Consider the following 19,000-nt stretch of genomic DNA (forward strand, 5'->3'; position numbering starts at 1 on the left):
GTTCAGGAGACCTCTTAGGCCCCCTTCCTGGAGCTGGGATAGGTCCTCACATCATTGCTTTCTCAAAATAGGAGTCCCCGGCGTTCCTTCTGGGACAGGTCAATGAAACAGTCACCCTGGTTCTCCTTAAGCCAGGAGCCCCACCCCTCCTCCTGGACCTGAGTAATTCAGATAATTATTACTTTTCTCCTTAAAATAGGAGTCTCCAGTTCTCTTTGCAGCTGGATTGTAATTTAGCCAACCATAGGCATTCTTCTTTAGCTGGCCCCTTTTCCCCAGTTAACTCTCAGGCACAGAAGGTTCGGCAGCCAGACTTCTTCTGCTAGGGTCTGTTCTGCAATGACAGAGGAGGCAGTATTTAAGCTGGTCCATTTCCCTCACTTCATCCCCAGTTGATTGGGTGAGAGGGGAGCCTTGACCTTCCCTTTCTGCAAGGCTCCTGGCCAGTGCCCATAAAGACACAGTGATTGGATTGCCCTGAAAACACCAATTATTCCCAGGACCGCTTCCTCTCTTTCGATATCTCTTAGATCCTTTTATTACATCTAACTTTCAAAATCTTGAAGGGCCATTTTACATGATGGGGATGGGCTGACCCCTAGGTACCTTATTCTTTAGGGGCAGACTACCCTGTCATAAGGATGTATTGCAGTGCCTTTGGTCCTTATCTTTAAGACCTTTCACAGGGTTGTGGTTAGGTTAGGTTCTTCTATCTTATCACATTATCTCCCACTCTTGGCTCTGTCAATGATGCATGGCCTATTTGTCCACTTCTCCCACAATCAACCACACACTTCCTTTCATGCTATACTTACGCATGGAACAACCTTCTCCTTTCCCACCCACCCCAAAGGCAGGCTGTAAATCTGCTACTCTGATTTCCTTCAAATCCTGCTTAGGATCCAGTTCTACCATGATGCCTAAAGGGAAACTGTCAGCAGGGGTGTCCAATTGTTTGTTAAATACACTTAGTGTGTCTTGATTATATGTGTAACTTCTTTAGGGCAGGAACCATCTTTTATTCTGTTTGTGCAGCACCTAGCACAATGGGACCCTTGCCATGACTGAGGCATCTAGTTGTTACTGCTACTGTAATACAAATACTAATTTCTCCCATCCTCCTTTTGCCTTTTGTAAAAAGTTATTATTTCTGCCTTGTCCTGGACTCCGCCTGTCTCTCTTCTCACACATTAATAGGAACACCAAGAGTAAATGAAAGCAAAGGTTTGAACACACAGCTACTCTGTTGATTTAGTTGCTATGCAAAGGAGAACTCATGATAAACATTTTACTTGCAGTTCTCTGTACTATTCTGCCCTGTATTAGAGGCACCCCTTATGCTGAGTGGTAAAATGCTAGATTATGATTTGTTAAAAACAGAGTGAGCGTTTCAAAACAATGGAAAAATGAAAACATTCTAGCAGCCTGTGCTATGGAGTCAGACTACTAACTCTTGTTATTGTGCACTTTGATGTTCAGTGTGTCAAATCACTTGATTATGTAAGCATGATGTTTATAATTCAGCACACATCTTACTCTGATAATATGTTACTGAAAAAGCAAAAGCAAACAGAAAATCTCTTTGTCTTCATAATATCCCTCAGGATCAAACTTCCATAATTACATTTGAATTAGGCACATTCAAATCTCAGCTGTAGAAAAAAAGACAAAAAATTGAGAGTAGGGCTTGAAACCTCCACTAACATGGCATGTAGTAAGTTTTTCTGACCAAATGCCAACAAATTCTGAAAAACTCTCAACTTTTCCCTACAAACTTAAAAAAATCCAGCCCTTATAGTTGTGTAGATACACTCAGTTCACATTTTCAACGTTAACTCATCCCCAGTATTGGTCTCCTAAGTCTGCAGACAGACTATGCTGTCTGCTCTTAAGTGTCCTTAAACTACTGCAGACTAAAAACTGGGTAGAGTGTTGTTACTTTTTTCACTGCTGCTATTTGAGACTATTGTAGGGAGCAATGAAACTGGCAAGAGTTAGGTCAGTTTTATTCTGTTGCTTCTTGAGAAAACTGTAAGCACCAATAAATGCAGGCAATGGAACTGTTCTCTGGAAGGGTCTCTTTCAGGTCATTAATCAGTGTTAGATAACATAGGGTCAAGAACTTAATTCCTGCATTATCCACTTCTGTAAAGATTTGATTCAATCTCCATCTTCAGTAGTTGGTGCTGTGAAGTCATGAATGCAAAAATTGTTGCATGTGCAGCTATGACTGGCTGATAGTTGAGATAAAATGAGAGCCATTGATATGGGAGGAGGGTTAGAAAAGTTCACTTTTGCCTTATTTCTCTTAATTAGTGAAGACAAAATGTGATATTTGTATTTTAACTCTATATAAATTTCTCTTGTATACACTTAGCACATGGGAAAATTCCTCTTCTCCTTTTAATAGTCATAGCTGAAATCTTTACCTCCATTATGGTTAAAAATATAAATAGTCATGGAAGGAATGGGACATGACAGGTTATGAGGGTTCAAGGGCAGAAAGCAAACCCACCTACCATAATCCTACCCTCACTTAGATTCAACTCCATACTCTGATCAGAACTAAAGGCCTTAGTTACCATCACTCCGCCCCTCTGTGTGTATTTTCACAAAATATGTGTTTAATGCGTTTACAAAAAATACAAGGTAATGATTTTTATGGGGTGGCATATGGATATGTATAAGATATAAATAAGTGTCTAGGAATGGAATGGAATGAAATGAAAATATATATAATCCAAAAAAATATGAATCAGGATAATGGAATGAAAAAAATATATGAATACAACTAATTAGCCCTAATGCAATGGGTGTAGCAATGTAATAGTTCAACGTAATCTCTTCAGTGTTTAAGGTCTTTAGTGAAAAAGCTGTTATTTATCTTCTCAAATGGCACTTTTAATATTACCATTAAAATATTTGATTTTAATACTTGTCTTAGCAATAATTGTATTAATCAGAAAAAAATAAGTATAGTGCTTTTTTTTCTTTACCAGTCCAAAGCGCAAGAACTAACAACAGTAAAAATGTCCAAATTTGGAGGAGGTATTGGTGCACCTAGCAAGGAGGAAAGGCTAAAGGAAGCAGCGAAAATACATTTAAGATTGGGACAAATTCAGAGATACTGTGAACTTATGGTGGAGCTTGGAGAGGTAAAGTACTAAACCAATTAATGAAGAACTAAATACAGTAGAAAAGTCTAATAAATACTACCTCTGCATAAGAGAAAACAAGAGTTATAAATCTAGCAAAGAGTGATCTTCCTGCAATTTTGATGTTTTTAACCTTTACAATGAAACGTAGCTTAAGGAAGCACCCAAAGGGTTAACAAAATGGGTTGCTCAGAACAGATTACTTTTAACTGAAGTACAAACAAAAATGTATTGACAACTAAAATGGCATGTTTTATTTTTATATCTCATAAGAGGGAAATGTTTTTGTGTCATAGCATCAGTGTTGATTAAAACCAAAACCCTGGTTATTTGTTCCCTGTTAAAAAGCAGTTGCTCTATGTAAGGTTGGCAATTCATGATAGCATTTCAGGTATGCTTTACCTATTGTGTCATTGTTGCACTTAATGAAACACTCACCAAGTTTCAGTAACTAATAAGAAATGCATCTGCTTAAAACAAAGCTAATTTTGTGTGTGTGTGTGTGTGTGTGTGTAGTCCAATGCTGATCTTGCTAAGAAAGCTTTGCAAACAATAAAGAGAAAATTGGATAAATAAATAAAATAACAGAACATTTACTATGGAGAAATAAATAAATTATAAAAACAGTAATATGTTTACATTTCATCATTATGGTGATGGGTGCAATAATAGATTTTTAAAAATAACTCCTAAAACAATATTATTGAGGAGTACAGTACACAACATCCCATGAATTGTGACCTATTTATGGTCCATAAGACTGACACAAAATTTTAAGTGTGTTTATGTTCTGAAAAAGTGACTCTGTAAATCTGGCCCGAAGAGACGGCATACATGAAACTGAACATGACATTTTTAACAAGGGTATTTAGGTTCTAACAAAGCACATAGGTACCTAACTGGATTTACAAAAGCCCTAACTCACTTAGGTGGGATTTACAGAAGTGGCTATCTGTTTATTTAGGAACGTACCTCAATACCTTTTTAAATCTGGGCATTAGTTACTCCAGAACGAATGTATCCAATTTACAAATAAAAAGTAACAGATTTTTTTGTTCTTTTTTTACATCACAACAGTTTTATTTTTAATGGAAAAGACATGTAATTGAAACTATTTCTAAACATAAAATTTTCATATACAACATGTTGTGTTTCAGTGGGACAAAGCACTCTCAGTTGCACCAGGTGTTTCTATGAGATACTGGAAGAAGCTAATGCAAAGGTACGGCTAAAAACACATTGCTTAATTGTAACTTATAATATGCATAAAATAAAGGACCAAGACAAATATAAATCATCAGTACTAGTAAAGTAAACTGCATCTGGCATCTTTTTCAACATTCCAGTGATGTTGCTTTTATTGTTCATCAAAACTTGATTTCAGTGGGGATTCCATATATATATGTAAAACGTGGAACATTTTAAAACAGGGGTCGGCAACCTCTGGCACGCGGCTTGCCAGGGTAAGCACCCTGGTGGGCCAGGCCAGTTTGTTTACCTGCCACGTTGGCAGGTTCGGCGGACTGCTGCTCCCACTGGCCGCGGTTCACCATCCCAGGCCAATGAGGGTGGCGGGAAGTCATGCTGGCCCTGTTTAAAACTATATTATTCAGTAAGTTTAAGGGTTGGGGGAGAATCTGTGATGAGGCTTGAAATCTTTTAATGTCGTGTGTTCATGGGAGAATCTTGTATAGCTTGTAGGGATACATCTACACAGCCTGGGGCGGTGAGAGGCTGAGCTTGGGTTGACAGACTTGGATTCATGCTACCAGGGGTGGGTCCAGGCACCAGTGCGCCAAGCATGTGCCCAGACAGCAAGCCGCAGGAGGGCGGCCTGCCGGTAGCCGTGAAGGCGGCAGTCAGGCTGCCTTCGGCAGCTTGCCTGCGGGAGGTCCACCCGTCCCGCGGCTTCGGTAGTAATTCAGTGCCGGGGACTGGCGGACCTCCTGCAGGCATGCCACCGAATCCGCATTACCAGCGGACCTCCCGCAGGCACGCCACTGAAAGCTGCCTGCCTGCCGTGCTTGGGGTGGCAAAATACATAGAGCTGCCCCTGCGTGCTATCATGCTAAAAATAGCTGTATAGATATAGCAGTTTGGGTTGCAGCTCCACTTCTGAAGCCTAGAGTGGGGAAGGGGAGGTGCTTCACAGCCTGAGCTCCAGCCCTAGCCACAACTTCAAAGTGCTGTCTACACAGCTATTTTTAGGAATGATCCCAAAGCTGTCAACCAGACTCGATGCCTTGGGCTGTGTAGATACACCCAATGTCTCTTGAAGTCTGGCAAGGCAGACGGTTTTAATGATCTTTCTACTGCTAGATGTACCACTGGGGTGCTATAAATATGTCTAACACCAAATAAAACTAAACAGCCAGGTTGTTTTTAATTTCATTTAGGAGAGCTGACCAGTTAATTCAGGAGGAAAATGATGATGTTATCCCATACTGCATAGCTACTGGTGATGTGGAGAAACTAGTCACTTTTTTTACTTCAAGAGGCCAACTTAAAGAGGCTCTGCTTGTTGCACAGGTATTGTTGCTGACATGGATATTGGTCCATATTTATCATGAGCTAATGCAGCATTTCTCAAACTGGGGTTCCAACCCAAAAAGGGGTCACAAGCCGTTTTAGGGGTCACGAGATAAAACAAATATTGTCGGGAGGAGAGCAAGCTGGAGGAGGAGAGAGGTACAGCAGTCACCGCTCTCCAACCACCCAGCTCTGAAGACAATGCCACCACCAGCAGCAGTGCAGAGGTAAGGATTGCAATATCACGAGTATACCCTTATGAGTATATACAATCATTTGCTATCACTTTGGCGGGGGCGGGTTGTCATCCCAGCCTGAAGTATTTTCAAAGGTGGGTCCAGCAAAAATAGTTTGAGAATCCCTGAGCTATTGAGTAAATACTTTTGGAGAGGGGGGTAAATTTAGTTAGTCATTGATGACCTTTCAGCATTAAATCTGAGATTGAGTGTATATTTAATAGGTTAGGCACATGCACTTCTGTTAAATGGCCAAAAATCCCAATCCCACGTGTCACTCAAGTATTCAGCTGGCCAACTCTGACTTGGAAACAATGAAAGGGGTCTCATATTTGGAGATTTTATACATGGAAGTCATTGACAAAACTGCCATTGATTTTAATGGGTATAGGATTGGTCCTCTGTTACGATAATTCTGCACTGTTCTAATTGCTGTCCTGTCTTTCAGAGGATTTTCAAAACAAATACAAAAAAAAAAAGTCAGGATAGCAAATGTGATCAATGAAACTATGAAGCAAAGTGCTAAAAATGTGCTCCTAAAGTTCAGAATATTGCAGAAAATATACAGTTTTAAATATCTGACTTTGTTAATGTGTTTAGTGTGACTAATGGGCCACCTTTGAAAATATTCGTTGCTCATTTTTGCCTTCTTTGTGCCACCCCAAATTTGTATTTGAGCTCATGGTGCAGAAGGGATGTAGGATTGTGTCTATAAAATGGTGTTTAGAGGACAGAATGGTTTGCCTATTTTTTCCGCTGAATGTCAACTCTCTCTTGCTTTATTTATTGCAAGTGGTATCCATTGATTTTAAAGAGCTTACATGCATAAATAAGTAAGTAAGATTGCCCTAAGGCTTTATCTTGGGCCTGACTACCCTAGAATGCTTTTGTGGTCTTAGCTTAAATCATTGTGAATTTTTGATGCATGTTTTGTTTTGTTTTTTAAAGTCCCATGTTCACATTGCTTTTGTTCAATAGTTATTATATTCTGCTGAGGAAAAAGCTTAGATGTATACTTATGCACAGCCTAATTATTTTCCTTGAACCTTAAATCATTACAGCTAGCATTGATCTTTTTAGTTGTTTAGCTCTGGGAAACATCACCATGAAGCTTTTGCTGTAGTTCATAGCATTGTTGGCCTTTCTTGTTTCGAGGGCTTAATCAAATAACAATTGTGAGCAATAAAATCACTAATGGCTATATTGAGCATTTTGACTCAGTCCTGACTGTGTAGTGGCAGATAGCTGCATTGCCCTAGGTGGAGTCCAGGATGGAATTGTCACTGAGTCCTGGGCTGCTCCTGTCTTACTCCAGGTGGGAAGTAATTTCCTGCAGCTCTGAATTTTCACAGGCATCTACCTCTGCTGGCAGGTGTATTGAAGAGCAGAGCCATGGCTCTGCTTATTCTTCATTCTTTTCCTGTCCATTTGCTTCTAGGAAACGGAGCATCAATCATATTTACTTGGGCCTGAAATGTGGGAGAACCCCCTGCAACTGCAGAAGGGATGTGGGGTGGTGGGTGGGGTGTCTTTTTTCCTCTTACTCTCCTGCATGGCTAAGAAGGTCCTGGGAACAGAGTTGCTGTAAACTAGTTTATTAGTTAGAATGTTTCCTTTACTGCCCTCAGGTTTCAAAAGGGATTCTGTGTCAAATTGTCTGGTTGAAAAAGTATTTTATGCTTGATGGATTAATTTGTTGGTTTCTAGGCAGCTTGTGAGGGAAATATGCAAATCTTACAGCTTTCAGCCTCAAATGGATCTTCAAATCCTGATGGAAATTTGGAAGATTACAATGAGTGAGTCTACAGAGAAGTCACTTCTTAAGTTTTTCCATAAATTTTTTAGTTCAGAGTATAAAGCACTCAAGGACAATAACTACACTGGAAGTCTTGGTATTTGGATTTGACACCAGTAGTGTAGAGTCTAGGAAACAGACATTTGTAGCCCCCCATGCTTAATTATTAGCAGATTCTGCATTAACTAACTGCTACTGCATTAACAGATCTCATTAGTGAATGTCCACTCCTGGCTTCAAATGGATTTTTCCAGAAAAATTAGGCTTGAAATGCTAGTTATGACTACATTTTAGAGTTATTTAATACCAACAGAACTTTCTTACTTTTCATGACATTTAAAACTTTACTAAAATATGTTTTAATAACTATCATCAGGTTAATTATTTCTATATTTCACATCCCTCCTCCCATGCTCCCGAAGGCAACACTGCATTTCACCAAAGAGGAATATGCCACATAGTGGACACTAATGGCCAAATTTTCAAATAATGACAGCTGACATGCTGTCGCAGGGTCCACTCACTGCAGCTGGTGTCTGCTCCTAGCCACTCTGGAGAATCAGCTCTTCCAGGTTCAAGGCCCCCTTCTGCTGCTTGCTGCATGCCCTACTGCTACTCTCTCTCATGTGTGGGTGTGCTCGACCAAACTCCCCACTCCCAAGGAGTTAACTGTGCACTACCCAAACAACCTCCATTCACCCAGGGAGTGACTACAGACCACTTCCCTGCAACTCCTCTGTTATCAGCTCCCTGGCTTTATAGAAGCCCTACCTGTTCCTGTACAGGTGAGTTTCCCCTAATTAGGGTTTTCCTTTTAGCCTTAATTCTCCCAGTCTGCCACCTAATAGATTTATTGGTCTATCTGGCCTCCATTAACTCCTACAGGGAGAATGTGGGGTGGACTCCCCATCAAACATGTCCACAATGAATGTACCCATGTTTGCACCTATATTGAAAAACATTAATCGTGTAATGCATGCACAGCTGGGGATGTGCAAGTGCAAGCACAAGTATCTGTTTGCTTGTGCAGTTATATGATTTTCGTAATCAGGTTTTTGAGCAAGCAGATGGATGATCAGGTAAATTTGGCACGTACACAGTGAGTGACCTTTGAAAAGTGTAGTGCTGTTGCTCCAATTCTGAGGACAAATGTACAGCTATGTATTGATGTGCACATAGTAAAATCAGCATCCTGTAAATGCGCAGGTGCTTATTAGTAGTAGTACTTAGTATTTTTTAGGGTTCTCAAGTGATTAAAAATTAATAATGATTAATCACATTATTAAAAATATTAATTGTGATTAATCACACTAAACAATAACAGAATACCATTTATTTAAATTTTTTGGATGTTTTCTACATTTTCAAATATATTGCTTTCAATTACAACACAGTACGAAGTTCACAGTGCTCACTTTATATTTATTTTTGGTTACAAGTATTTGCACTGTAAAATGATAAACAAAAGAAATAGTATTTTTCAATTCACTTCATACAAGTACTGTAGTGCAATCTCTTAATGGTGAAGGTGCAACTTACAAATGTAGATATTTTTGTTACATAACTGCACTCAAAACCAAAACAGTGTAAAATTTTAGAGCCTACAAGTCCACTCAGTCCTACTTCTACTTTCAATTGTTATTCTATAGTTTAATAGTGCGATTAAAGCTGCGATTAAATCGCGATTAATTTTTTTGAGTTAATTGCATGAGTTAACTGCGATTAATTGACAGCCCTAGTGTTTGTATAACTTGAGGAGCACTAGTCATGGACCAGAACCATGCTAGGTTCTGAACAAGCACAGAACAAAAAGATGGTCTTCACCCCAAGGGGTTTACAGTAACATGGAAATATACATGTGTGTTCTAGTCCTCCACTTTGATGCAGTCAAAATCCAGGATCCAAAAAATAGGTTGGTCTGATAATGTTGCGGAAGTCTAGTGCTGTTGATGAGATGAATAATCATAATAGAGTGAGTCAGTAACTTCTCTGGTTGAGCTGTTAGTGTGCTCAACTGCATTCGGGTCCCTTACTTATAAAGATTGCAGGCGCTTTCGTTATTAACTTTAGAAGTGTTCTTGCAGATTTCCTGTTTTGTTGTTACAGACTCCTCCACAGAGTCAGTAAAGAACTGGCAGAGTGGTATTTCCAGGATGGCCGTGCAGTGCTTGCAGCGTGTTGCCATCTAGCTGTTGAGAATATTGAGGTAATATTTTTTCTTTATTCTGTACAGAGGAGAAGACCAATATTAGGTTATTTTTTATATTGCAAGCCGTAGAATATTTACTAAAACAGACTACATTTATGTAATTTTAAAAATATATTATTTGCATTTAGTGTGACTTTTTATTCATTTTCATTGATAGAGTGAAATCCTGGCCCCATGAAGGTCAATAACAAAACTCCCATGACTTCAGTGTGGCCAGGATATCAATTTTAGGCAAAGAAAAAATATTTTATGTAATATTATATGGCTAAATATAAGTTCGAAATATTAGTGTTTACTATTTGCTGTGTTGCCCCAGTAAGACCAGGGATCTTATTGTGCTACATGGTGTGAAAACATATAGGAAAATACAAGACTTGCACTCTAAATAGGCAAAATAGGCAAACAGTAATAGACAACATATATGCAAAATGTTAAAAATATATTTATTTTTGGTTAATTTGTTTTTTAATTTACTTTACTTCAAATCATCACCATCATCTCTCTCTTGCTCTGTCCCTTTGCTCCATCATTGCTGTACCATTGTGTCCTTTTTCCACTCTGGCCTCTGCACAGAAATATATTCCAAGATAGTGGGCAATGAGGAGAGAAAGCAGACAATTAGGTGGTGCCTATGTTACAGCGTAACTAGAAGTGTTTAAAGGTCTTGTGGCCTCTGCTATCTTTTGCACTCCTTGCTGGCACCTCAGCTGCTCTTTACCCCAAGGAGAGGGTGGGATGAGGATGGGGAAGCTCATACCTCCACCCTGAAGTCTCCTGGGCTCAGGAGCAGGGGGCAGCATGGCTTCTCCCACCCCTGCAGTCTTTGTTGGGAACTGACAATAGTAGATTCTATTGAAACAATGTTCATTTATATTTGTTTTCTAGGCTATTTGGCAGGACAAAGGATGATGTTAGAGTTTGGGCCAAAGGAAAGCAGTTCTGTTCATGAAAAAAACAGAGATATGTGATAGACAATTATTGAGTCCTCTCAGAGGCAGAACTTTTTAAGTTTTAGTTTAATTAATGCATGTTTTGTCACTCTGTAGAAAGCGCAATCTCACAAATGAATGTAACATGCTAGTCATAGTAAATCCTAAAAAGTGCTTGTGTCACTTACTGATATGATTTTCTTATTGAGCAAGCTTGCCATGGCAAACCTGATTCGTGGAAATGAACTGGAGTTGGCAGTCAGTGTGGGTACTGTCTTAGGAGAAAGTGCAGCGCAAGCAACACATTATGCTCTAGAGTTACTAGCAAGAAAATGTATGACAGTAACAACATGGTAAGAATTTCTTACTCCAAAGAAGATTTTTTTCTAACGAAACACAGTTGTTATAACTGACAGAAGTCCATAAGATGATATGAATAAAGCTATCATTTGGAATCCTTTGTAGCTCTATAAGACAGACTCAGACAGAAATGAGATACAAATTGAGATACCATTTAATATACACCAGGTAGAGATGGTGAGATCTGGAACATGTAATGCGGAGAACTGGTATGCCAAATGAGATATAGGCCCTTATACTGAAGTTTTTATTCAGGCAAACCTATTAAAGGCAGATGGAGTTTTGCTTAAACAAGAATAGCAGTATCAGACCGGTAATGCATAAAGAACCCAAATGTTCCTTAATTCCTCATTAATCTCAGAAAACACACATACACACACACACACACACACAGTAAATAAGTAAGCAGATGCAGTGTTTCCACAATGATTACTAAACTCTTAACTTGTATTTGAACAGGTAAAGCTCCTTCACTTGCCCCAAATCAAGAAATTAAAACTAGTTTAATAAAAGTGAGTGAAAATAGTCACTTGGCAGAAGAAACTTAACAAAAGTCACTTGGAAGAAGTAAGGCCAAAAACGATCCATAGGTGAAGAGTGAACAGCAGATTCGATAAAAAAAATTGTGATATGGTATTAAAATAATTGTAAGGCATAGACACCCAGGAGGGAGAGGGGTAATTTAGTATGGCACTGGAAATATAGCTAGGAGAGATGAGAAGTTATTAAGATCCCACAGATTTGCTGTTTGACTTCCCCCAGGAGAGGCCATGCCTTTGTATCATCCAGCGGAAGTTTCACAAGGTCCTGTATTACATTGTCCTCCATGCATTGGTTTTACTGTGGCAGGGTACAATTTTGGCTTATTGTTCTGTGATAGAGAGCACAACATATAATGGGAGAAAAAGATGATGCCCTGTGCAGGAACAGCGTTAGGCATGATTTTAGGATTTGTATTCTATTTAGAGAAATAGGAATTAATATGGGACAGTCAATCTGTTTTTAAAAGGATCTAAGTTTTAGTTTTGTGATCAAAGTTGGTATTTGATCACCCAGTTAGAGAGACACCAAGAGTAGCCTAGTTGAGCTCCTTTCCACAGAAGAGTAGGTCTAGTTTAACCAAGGAAATCATTGCAGGAACATTGATTGCATAAAATGATTGGTTTATGGCTCTTGTCTTTACAATGGCTTGGCATGTCAGCACAGCAAAAATTTTGACAAAACTGATCTGGCATGTCCACATGCGACGCATCAAATTGTAGTTGAATCTCTGCATTCTGAGATTCCTGGTGATTCTTATTCTGTAGGACGCACCATCATTGTGGGCACAGTTGCTTTTGTGTAAATTGTGAATAGGCAACACTGCAGACAGAGTTAGGAAGATAGATGAAATGGTACAAGTCTAACACTTGTAACTTTCCCATGCACACTTAGGGGTTGTCTACACAAACAATTAGACTGCTACAAAGCTGAGGCTGTAAATCTATTCTGCACTCACCTGCTGAGGTCTAACTGTATGTACCCTGATGATAGGTTTCAGAGTGGCAGCAGTGTTAGTCTGTATCAGCAAAAAGAACAGGAGTACTTGTGGCACCTTAGAGACTAACAGATTTATTTGAGCATAAGCTTTCCTGGGCTAAAACCCACTTCTTCGGATGCATGCAGTGGAAAATACAATAGGAAGATATATATACACAGAGAACATGAAAAAAGGGGTGTTGCCATACCAACTGTAATGAGAGTATTTAATTATGGTGAGCTATTAGGTGACCTGTTATCAGCAGGAGAAAAAAAATTTGTAGTGATAATCAGGATGGCCCATTTCCAGCAGCTGATAAGAAGGTGTGAGTAACAGTAGGGGAAAAAATTAGCATGGTCATTATACAAAGTAAAAATTGTTTCCCCCTGCTAATTTTCCCCCCTACTATTACTCAAACCTTCTTGTCATCTGTTGGAAATGGGCCATCCTGATTATCACTACACATTTTCTTTCTCCTGCGGATAATAGTTCACCGTAATTAATTACTCTCGTTACAGTTGGTATGGCAACACCATTTTTTCATGTTCTCTGTGTGTGTATATATGTCTTCTTATTGTATTTTCCACTGCATGCATCCGATGAAGGGGTCTTAGCCCACGAAAGCTTATGCTCAAATAAATGTGTCAGTCTCTAAGGTGCCACGAGTATTTCTCATTCTTTTTGTATGTACCCTGATCAGGGCCGGTTCTGGCTTTTTTGCCGCCCCAAGCAAAAAAAAAAAAAAAAACCCACAAACCTGCGGGGTGGCTGGAGCGGTGAAGCAAAAAAAAAAAAACCAAAAAACCTGCAGGGCGGCCGGAGCCAGGGTGCAAACATTCGGCTAGTGGGACTCCCTGCACTGCAAACGTGCCCTAGGCAGTGGAGTGCGCGCCTCGGCTAGCAGGGGGAAGAGGGAGGGAGTGGAAGGGAGAGAGAGAAGGGAGATGGCCAAGGCTTCCTTCAACGAGGGTGCTTACCACTCGGCCCCTCCCGCTGCGCTGCCTGCCGAGAGGGCTCTGCGCCGCTCCGGTCGGTGCGGAGGGAAGGACGCGGGCTGCTGGGGTTGCTGCAGACCTGGCACCGGCTGGGGCAGATGGAGTACGCAGGTGGCTCCCAGTAGGGCGCTCCCATCCTCCGCGCTGCTGCCCCCTACAGGGCAGTCAGAGCAGTGAACAAAAAAAAAAAAAAAGGGTGGCCATGCTGCCCTAGGATTGTACGGAATGCCGCCCCTTAGAATCTGCTGCCCCAAGCACGAGCTTGCTTGGCTGGTGCCTGGAGCCGGCCCTGACCCTGATGATTCACATTAGCAGTTCATTAGCCCACTTTGATCTAGTCTACTTTGAAATGGAACTAGCTGAAAGCATTCTAACAAACTGTTAATGCATGTCAGCAGGGTACACAGGAACAGTTAAACAAAAGAAGGGTAGCAGGGTAGATTCACAACCCATATTGCCACATCTAATTGTTCATATAGACAGACCATTAGAAGAAACCATTGCATTGAGCTAAAGACCTCATCCCAGTTAATACAACCAATGCTTGTAATATTCCTGGGACAACAGTTGTGTGTACATTGTATAGTCTTTGTAAACTCAGTGTTCAGACTTACAGTTGTTGCACCAATTTTCAGCCAGAGACTGCTGCGACACACTTCACCACCCCTTTCAGATACTTCAAAATAGCAATAGTAAATACACCTCTACCCTGTCCTTGGGAGGCAAAATATCTTACCGCGTTAGAGGTGAAACTGCGTTATATCGAACTTGCTTTGATCCGACGGAGCGCGCGGTCCCACCCTCTGGAGTGCTGCTTTACCGCGTTATATCCGAATTTGTGTTATATCGGGGTATAGGTGTACCTATGCTATGCTCATTATAGAGAGAAGCAGAAATCCTGGCTTCTCTAACATATATGGAACTCCCTTTACCATTAGAAATCTTTACTTTTCTGTAACCCAATCTAAATTTAGAAATACCCACTATTCTGAAACACTCTTATTTTGCTATAGTGCATTTCTCAGAATACTGGAAGAACCCTGATTAACTGACAATGAAAGAGGTTATTGATGGAACATTTCGCTATACATTCGTCCAGTGATATTCTCTCAAAAACAAACACAAAATATATTGGGAAAATTATTTTGAATGTTTGATAATGTCAGCTTAGTTTTGGTTTGTGCCTGTCACCTCCTACCACTCCTAAATGGCACTTCTTTCCCTTAGATGAATCCTAATAATATTTATTTATTGAAAGCTTAACTCCTACTTCACTGGCCTCAGCTGCACTATTTTTTGCTAGATCCTTAATTTCTTTTCAAGATTGGTTCTTGAAAAACATTTCAGGTAACAGTTTTGGATGACAGAAATCTTTGTTTTAAACAGTGATTTTCAATGTATGGTCTCAACTAACTTCTACCAGCTTTTTTTAAACGTTTTTCCCTAACTACTTAGGCCAGTACATGCCAGCAAAGCCATGTTATGGAAACAGTTTTTAGGAACTGATCTTGAAAGCCATTTCAGGATCCCACAAAGGTTGTATTCTGGATATGGCTTCTGTGTATCTTGGAAAATTAGCTATTATATGTTGAATGGCACAACCTGATATTCCAAATAGCTTGTTGATTTAGTTTTGCAACAGGGGTTAGAATCAAGCCGTTGGTATAATTTGCTGCTGCTGTTTCCCAAAGCCAAATTTATATTCTCGTTGGAGTGGTAGTGCTGTTTATTCATTAATTTGTCCCATATTTAGTAAACAAAACAAAATATTTTTTTTGCTCATTACTGTTTCAATATCTTCCTTTTAGCTTTCCGTCTCTTGGATACAGGTACTTTGTTGTTTCTAAAGAGAGAGATTCTAAAAAATCCATTGAATATAATTTAGGCACAGACTAAAAATAACCTTAAACTATGTTCTTTGGGGTTTTTTTCTAGTATTGATAAAATATGTATATAAATATTTTGAAGAATAGTAGATGGGCAGAAGTTGTTTGCAAAGCAACAATTCACTGACATTTCCAAGTGACCACATAAACTCTGCAAGTGAAGAGTAAACAAACTAGAAGAATAAAAATATGGGGATTTGTATCACTCTGTCTGTCTGTTTTTAACTGAATGCATATTTAGGGATCTATCTTAAAGGTATTGGAACTATTCTAAATCAAGTAGAGCTGGAAAAGAAAAAGCACCCGTCACTGGAAGGGAGTGATAAGAAAATGGCAGAATAATGACTAGGACATGCCAGCCTCCCTATTCCCATTAAAGTATATAGTGCCAAAATTCAACAAGAAGGCATTGCAGCCCATTTGAGGAGCATTTGAACCAAAATGGCCCTTTTCTCCAATATATGTTAGAGTACAGGGAATGCAGGGCACCCTTGCTTCACCTCCAGGTGCATTATGCTCTTTGGCTGATGGTAACAGTCCAAACATATACTTGATGTTCTGTGGAAGTGTGTGTGTGGAGAATGGCCTCAATCTGCATTTGCTTGAGGCTAAATTGTGCTTTTTCCCATATTTCCCATAGGTGTCACTCCTGCTTCTGTTCCTGTGTATTCAGTCCTGGCCTAATTAATGAATAATTGCAGTTACTGGCAAAACAAATGTGGGGATCGTAGACTCAGGAACATCAGTTAGAGATAGCTGTGCTGATGAAGAGGCTAAATTTTATGGCTAACAGCTACATTCCCTGGGTAACAAGTGAAGTGTTGTTCAAACCTGGAGTAGTGCCTATTTGGTGCTTGTAGTGGTGCAAGGAATAGGCACAGAACACTGGGGAAAGAATAGGAGCCAGGATAAGGAAGTATTGGGCACTAAATAAAATAACTGTTTAAAAATATTGCTGTGTTAATTATTTCTCAAATAAATATTCCTTATGAGTTTTTTGTTTACATGAGATGAAGTAAAAATAATAGAGGATGTATTTTCAGCAGTGAGATTCTCGTAAATGGCAAATCCGTCTGCAGTGGGCTGAAAATGTATCCTTGCTCTGTGTTTTGAAATCCCATCTTGTAATTACAAGACACTTTTCAGTGAGTTTTAGTGCTGACTAATGTTGATTTCATGAAGTTCTGGGAGCTTTGCACCTTACCAACTGCCTGGAGTTGAACTAAGGCAAAAAGAGGCAGTTCTCTCCTCATAAGCTGTTATTACTGGACTGATCCCCCCTTTTCCATTTCCCAAGCAACAATACATATTTCTTCAGTGTAAGAGGAAAAGCGAGTGTAAAGAAACAGTCCTACCTCTGACACTGCATCTCCACCATTACATGTCATTGAGTGTGACTGCCATATTTTCTGTTTGCACAGGGACTTGGCAGCAGATCTTCTCATGATGACTCCCAATAATGAACTACAGTTAGTAAAGCTATGTGCTTTCTATCCTGGATCCACAGCAGAGATAAATGACCTACATGAAAAGGTACATTTAAGGGACCTTTATTAATAAAAACAAACCTTTACTTAAATAGTAAAATGAGGTTATGTATCAATTTGTTTCTTAATATGTAGATAAATTCATAACACTTATGAATATTATTTTGTATATTAATAGTATTTTGTATTATCATCTCTCATATCCATTTTTGTTCTGTGTTTAATCTGCATAAGGCTTTTACTATCAGTTTATGCACAATAAGAAATGTGTATTTGGTTTCTGGTATGCTATAAAGGGAGCTTGATGTAGTGACCATCAGACTGGACTGGGACTCAGGAGACATAGGTTCTATTCCCAGCTCTGCTGCTGGGTGACTGTGGGTAAATCATGTTCACTTCTCTCTGTCTCAGTTTCCACATTTATAAAATGAGAATAATGAGATTTACCTCCTCTATAAAGCACTTGGAAATCTGCTGATGGTAAGAGGTTGGCGGTGGCTGTTCTTATTATGTGTGCAGTAGCAAACTAAGGCCAGATCCTCTGTCTATAAGAATCTGGATTCCCCCCAGGGTAGAATGTTTCCAATTGCTCATGGTCATAAGAGTCGCTTGTAAATAGGGCTTATAGTCCCCTTCTCTCTGAAGTCATATTAAAGAATCCCTCCTTCCCCCACTACCCTGATCTCTGTGGTACTTCATCTGGTGCCCACTGGCTTCTTTGCCTGGCAGACTTCCTCTGTATCCTGGAAGAGTCTCCTTCTTCTGACTGCTTTACTTTTGACGCGAACTGCTCATCTAGTGACTTCTTAAACAATGGGTTTGCCACAGAAAGACTGCACAAAGTTCTTAGATGCCAAAGCTGACATTCACCAGACATTTGGCGTACTGACTTTACCAGTGTGAACCCCTGTAGAGGGGATCAAAGTGAACTCTCCTAGTGATACATATCTGTGAAAAAATCTTTATTACCTTTAGATAAAGAGAATGATCTTTTCTTCATATCAGAGAAAATCTGTTTTTGTTATGCTTTATGAGAACGTCCCTAGTTTCTTGAACCTTACCATGTTCAAACAAAACTATTTATTTCTTGTGTAAAACCTTTGTTTTCCAGTGTAATCTACCAGGTGTAGAAGAATGTATGCAGCTAGCAGAGACTGCTCAGGCAAATGGAGACATATTTGAAACCATAAAATACTATTTGTTAAGTACAGAACCAGAAAAAGCCCTTCCTCTTGGCATTCAATATATTAAAGGTAGGCTTGTGAATGGAAGAACCTGATCTAAATATAGTCATTTGTTTGGCTTCTTTCTGCGTTGGTATTTACCATTTTCATTTTTTGTTTGTATTTTTCAACAGAACAAATTAGTAGCTCAGATTGGACTTTGGATTCAGTATGTCCCTTTCTTGATCTTCTAAGCTATATACGCACTGAAAGATTAGTGCTGCATAAATGTAGTGAGTGAGTATGTTTCCCATGACTATAAAACTAAGCCTTCCCTCTTTTTGTAAAGATTACTCTTTCTCCTTGTTTTCAGTCATGTGTTCTACTTCTTTCCTGCAGCTAGCAATCACTTGCATATCTTTACAACGTAGCTCTCAGCTTACCCATCTTAATAAAAATAACAAATACAACTATATGATCTAATCCATCAGCCCTAACATGGGCAAACTTCCTTTGAGCCAATGGGTGTTTTTGCAAATGTTGGGACTGAAGGTTAGGTCCTAAATTCGGATTAATGCCAGCCTATCTGCATCTGTAGTTGCAGAGCAGGATCTTGAAGGGACAAATGCAAGATCTTTTCTGGTTGAGTTTCACTAAATTGATGAAGGTGGTGTGAGAACTTCAGGCCACAACCTATGCATTCCCTATTTTGGGTAGTTATTGAGAAGATTGTGGTG

General features: G+C 39.5%; 1 protein-coding gene across 9 annotated transcripts in view; it reads left to right on the forward strand.

The window, feature by feature from the left end:
• Nucleotides 1-19,000, forward strand: part of WDR17 (WD repeat domain 17) — a 95,165-nt gene that overhangs the window by 69,039 nt on the left and 7,126 nt on the right. For 5 of the 9 annotated variants that reach the window (XM_050945308.1, XM_050945310.1, XM_050945309.1 and 2 more), the window contains 10 exons: nucleotides 3,000-3,155; nucleotides 4,313-4,377; nucleotides 5,552-5,684; nucleotides 7,628-7,716; nucleotides 9,822-9,921; nucleotides 11,067-11,206; nucleotides 15,536-15,556; nucleotides 17,035-17,146; nucleotides 18,212-18,353; nucleotides 18,458-18,560. In XM_050945308.1, the coding sequence (XP_050801265.1) occupies nucleotides 3,000-3,155; nucleotides 4,313-4,377; nucleotides 5,552-5,684; nucleotides 7,628-7,716; nucleotides 9,822-9,921; nucleotides 11,067-11,206; nucleotides 15,536-15,556; nucleotides 17,035-17,146; nucleotides 18,212-18,353; nucleotides 18,458-18,560 (1,061 nt within the window). Of the gene's footprint in view, nucleotides 1-2,999; nucleotides 3,156-4,312; nucleotides 4,378-5,551; nucleotides 5,685-7,627; nucleotides 7,717-9,821; nucleotides 9,922-11,066; nucleotides 11,207-15,535; nucleotides 15,557-16,432; nucleotides 16,437-17,005; nucleotides 17,147-18,211; nucleotides 18,354-18,457; nucleotides 18,561-19,000 lie in introns of all 9 variants that reach the window. The other 4 variants (XM_050945306.1, XM_050945312.1, XM_050945313.1 and 1 more) reach the window with 3 other exon arrangements.

This window comes from Gopherus flavomarginatus, chromosome 3, assembly GCF_025201925.1.
Source record: "Gopherus flavomarginatus isolate rGopFla2 chromosome 3, rGopFla2.mat.asm, whole genome shotgun sequence".
In the NCBI taxonomy this organism is placed as follows: Eukaryota; Metazoa; Chordata; order Testudines; family Testudinidae; genus Gopherus; species Gopherus flavomarginatus.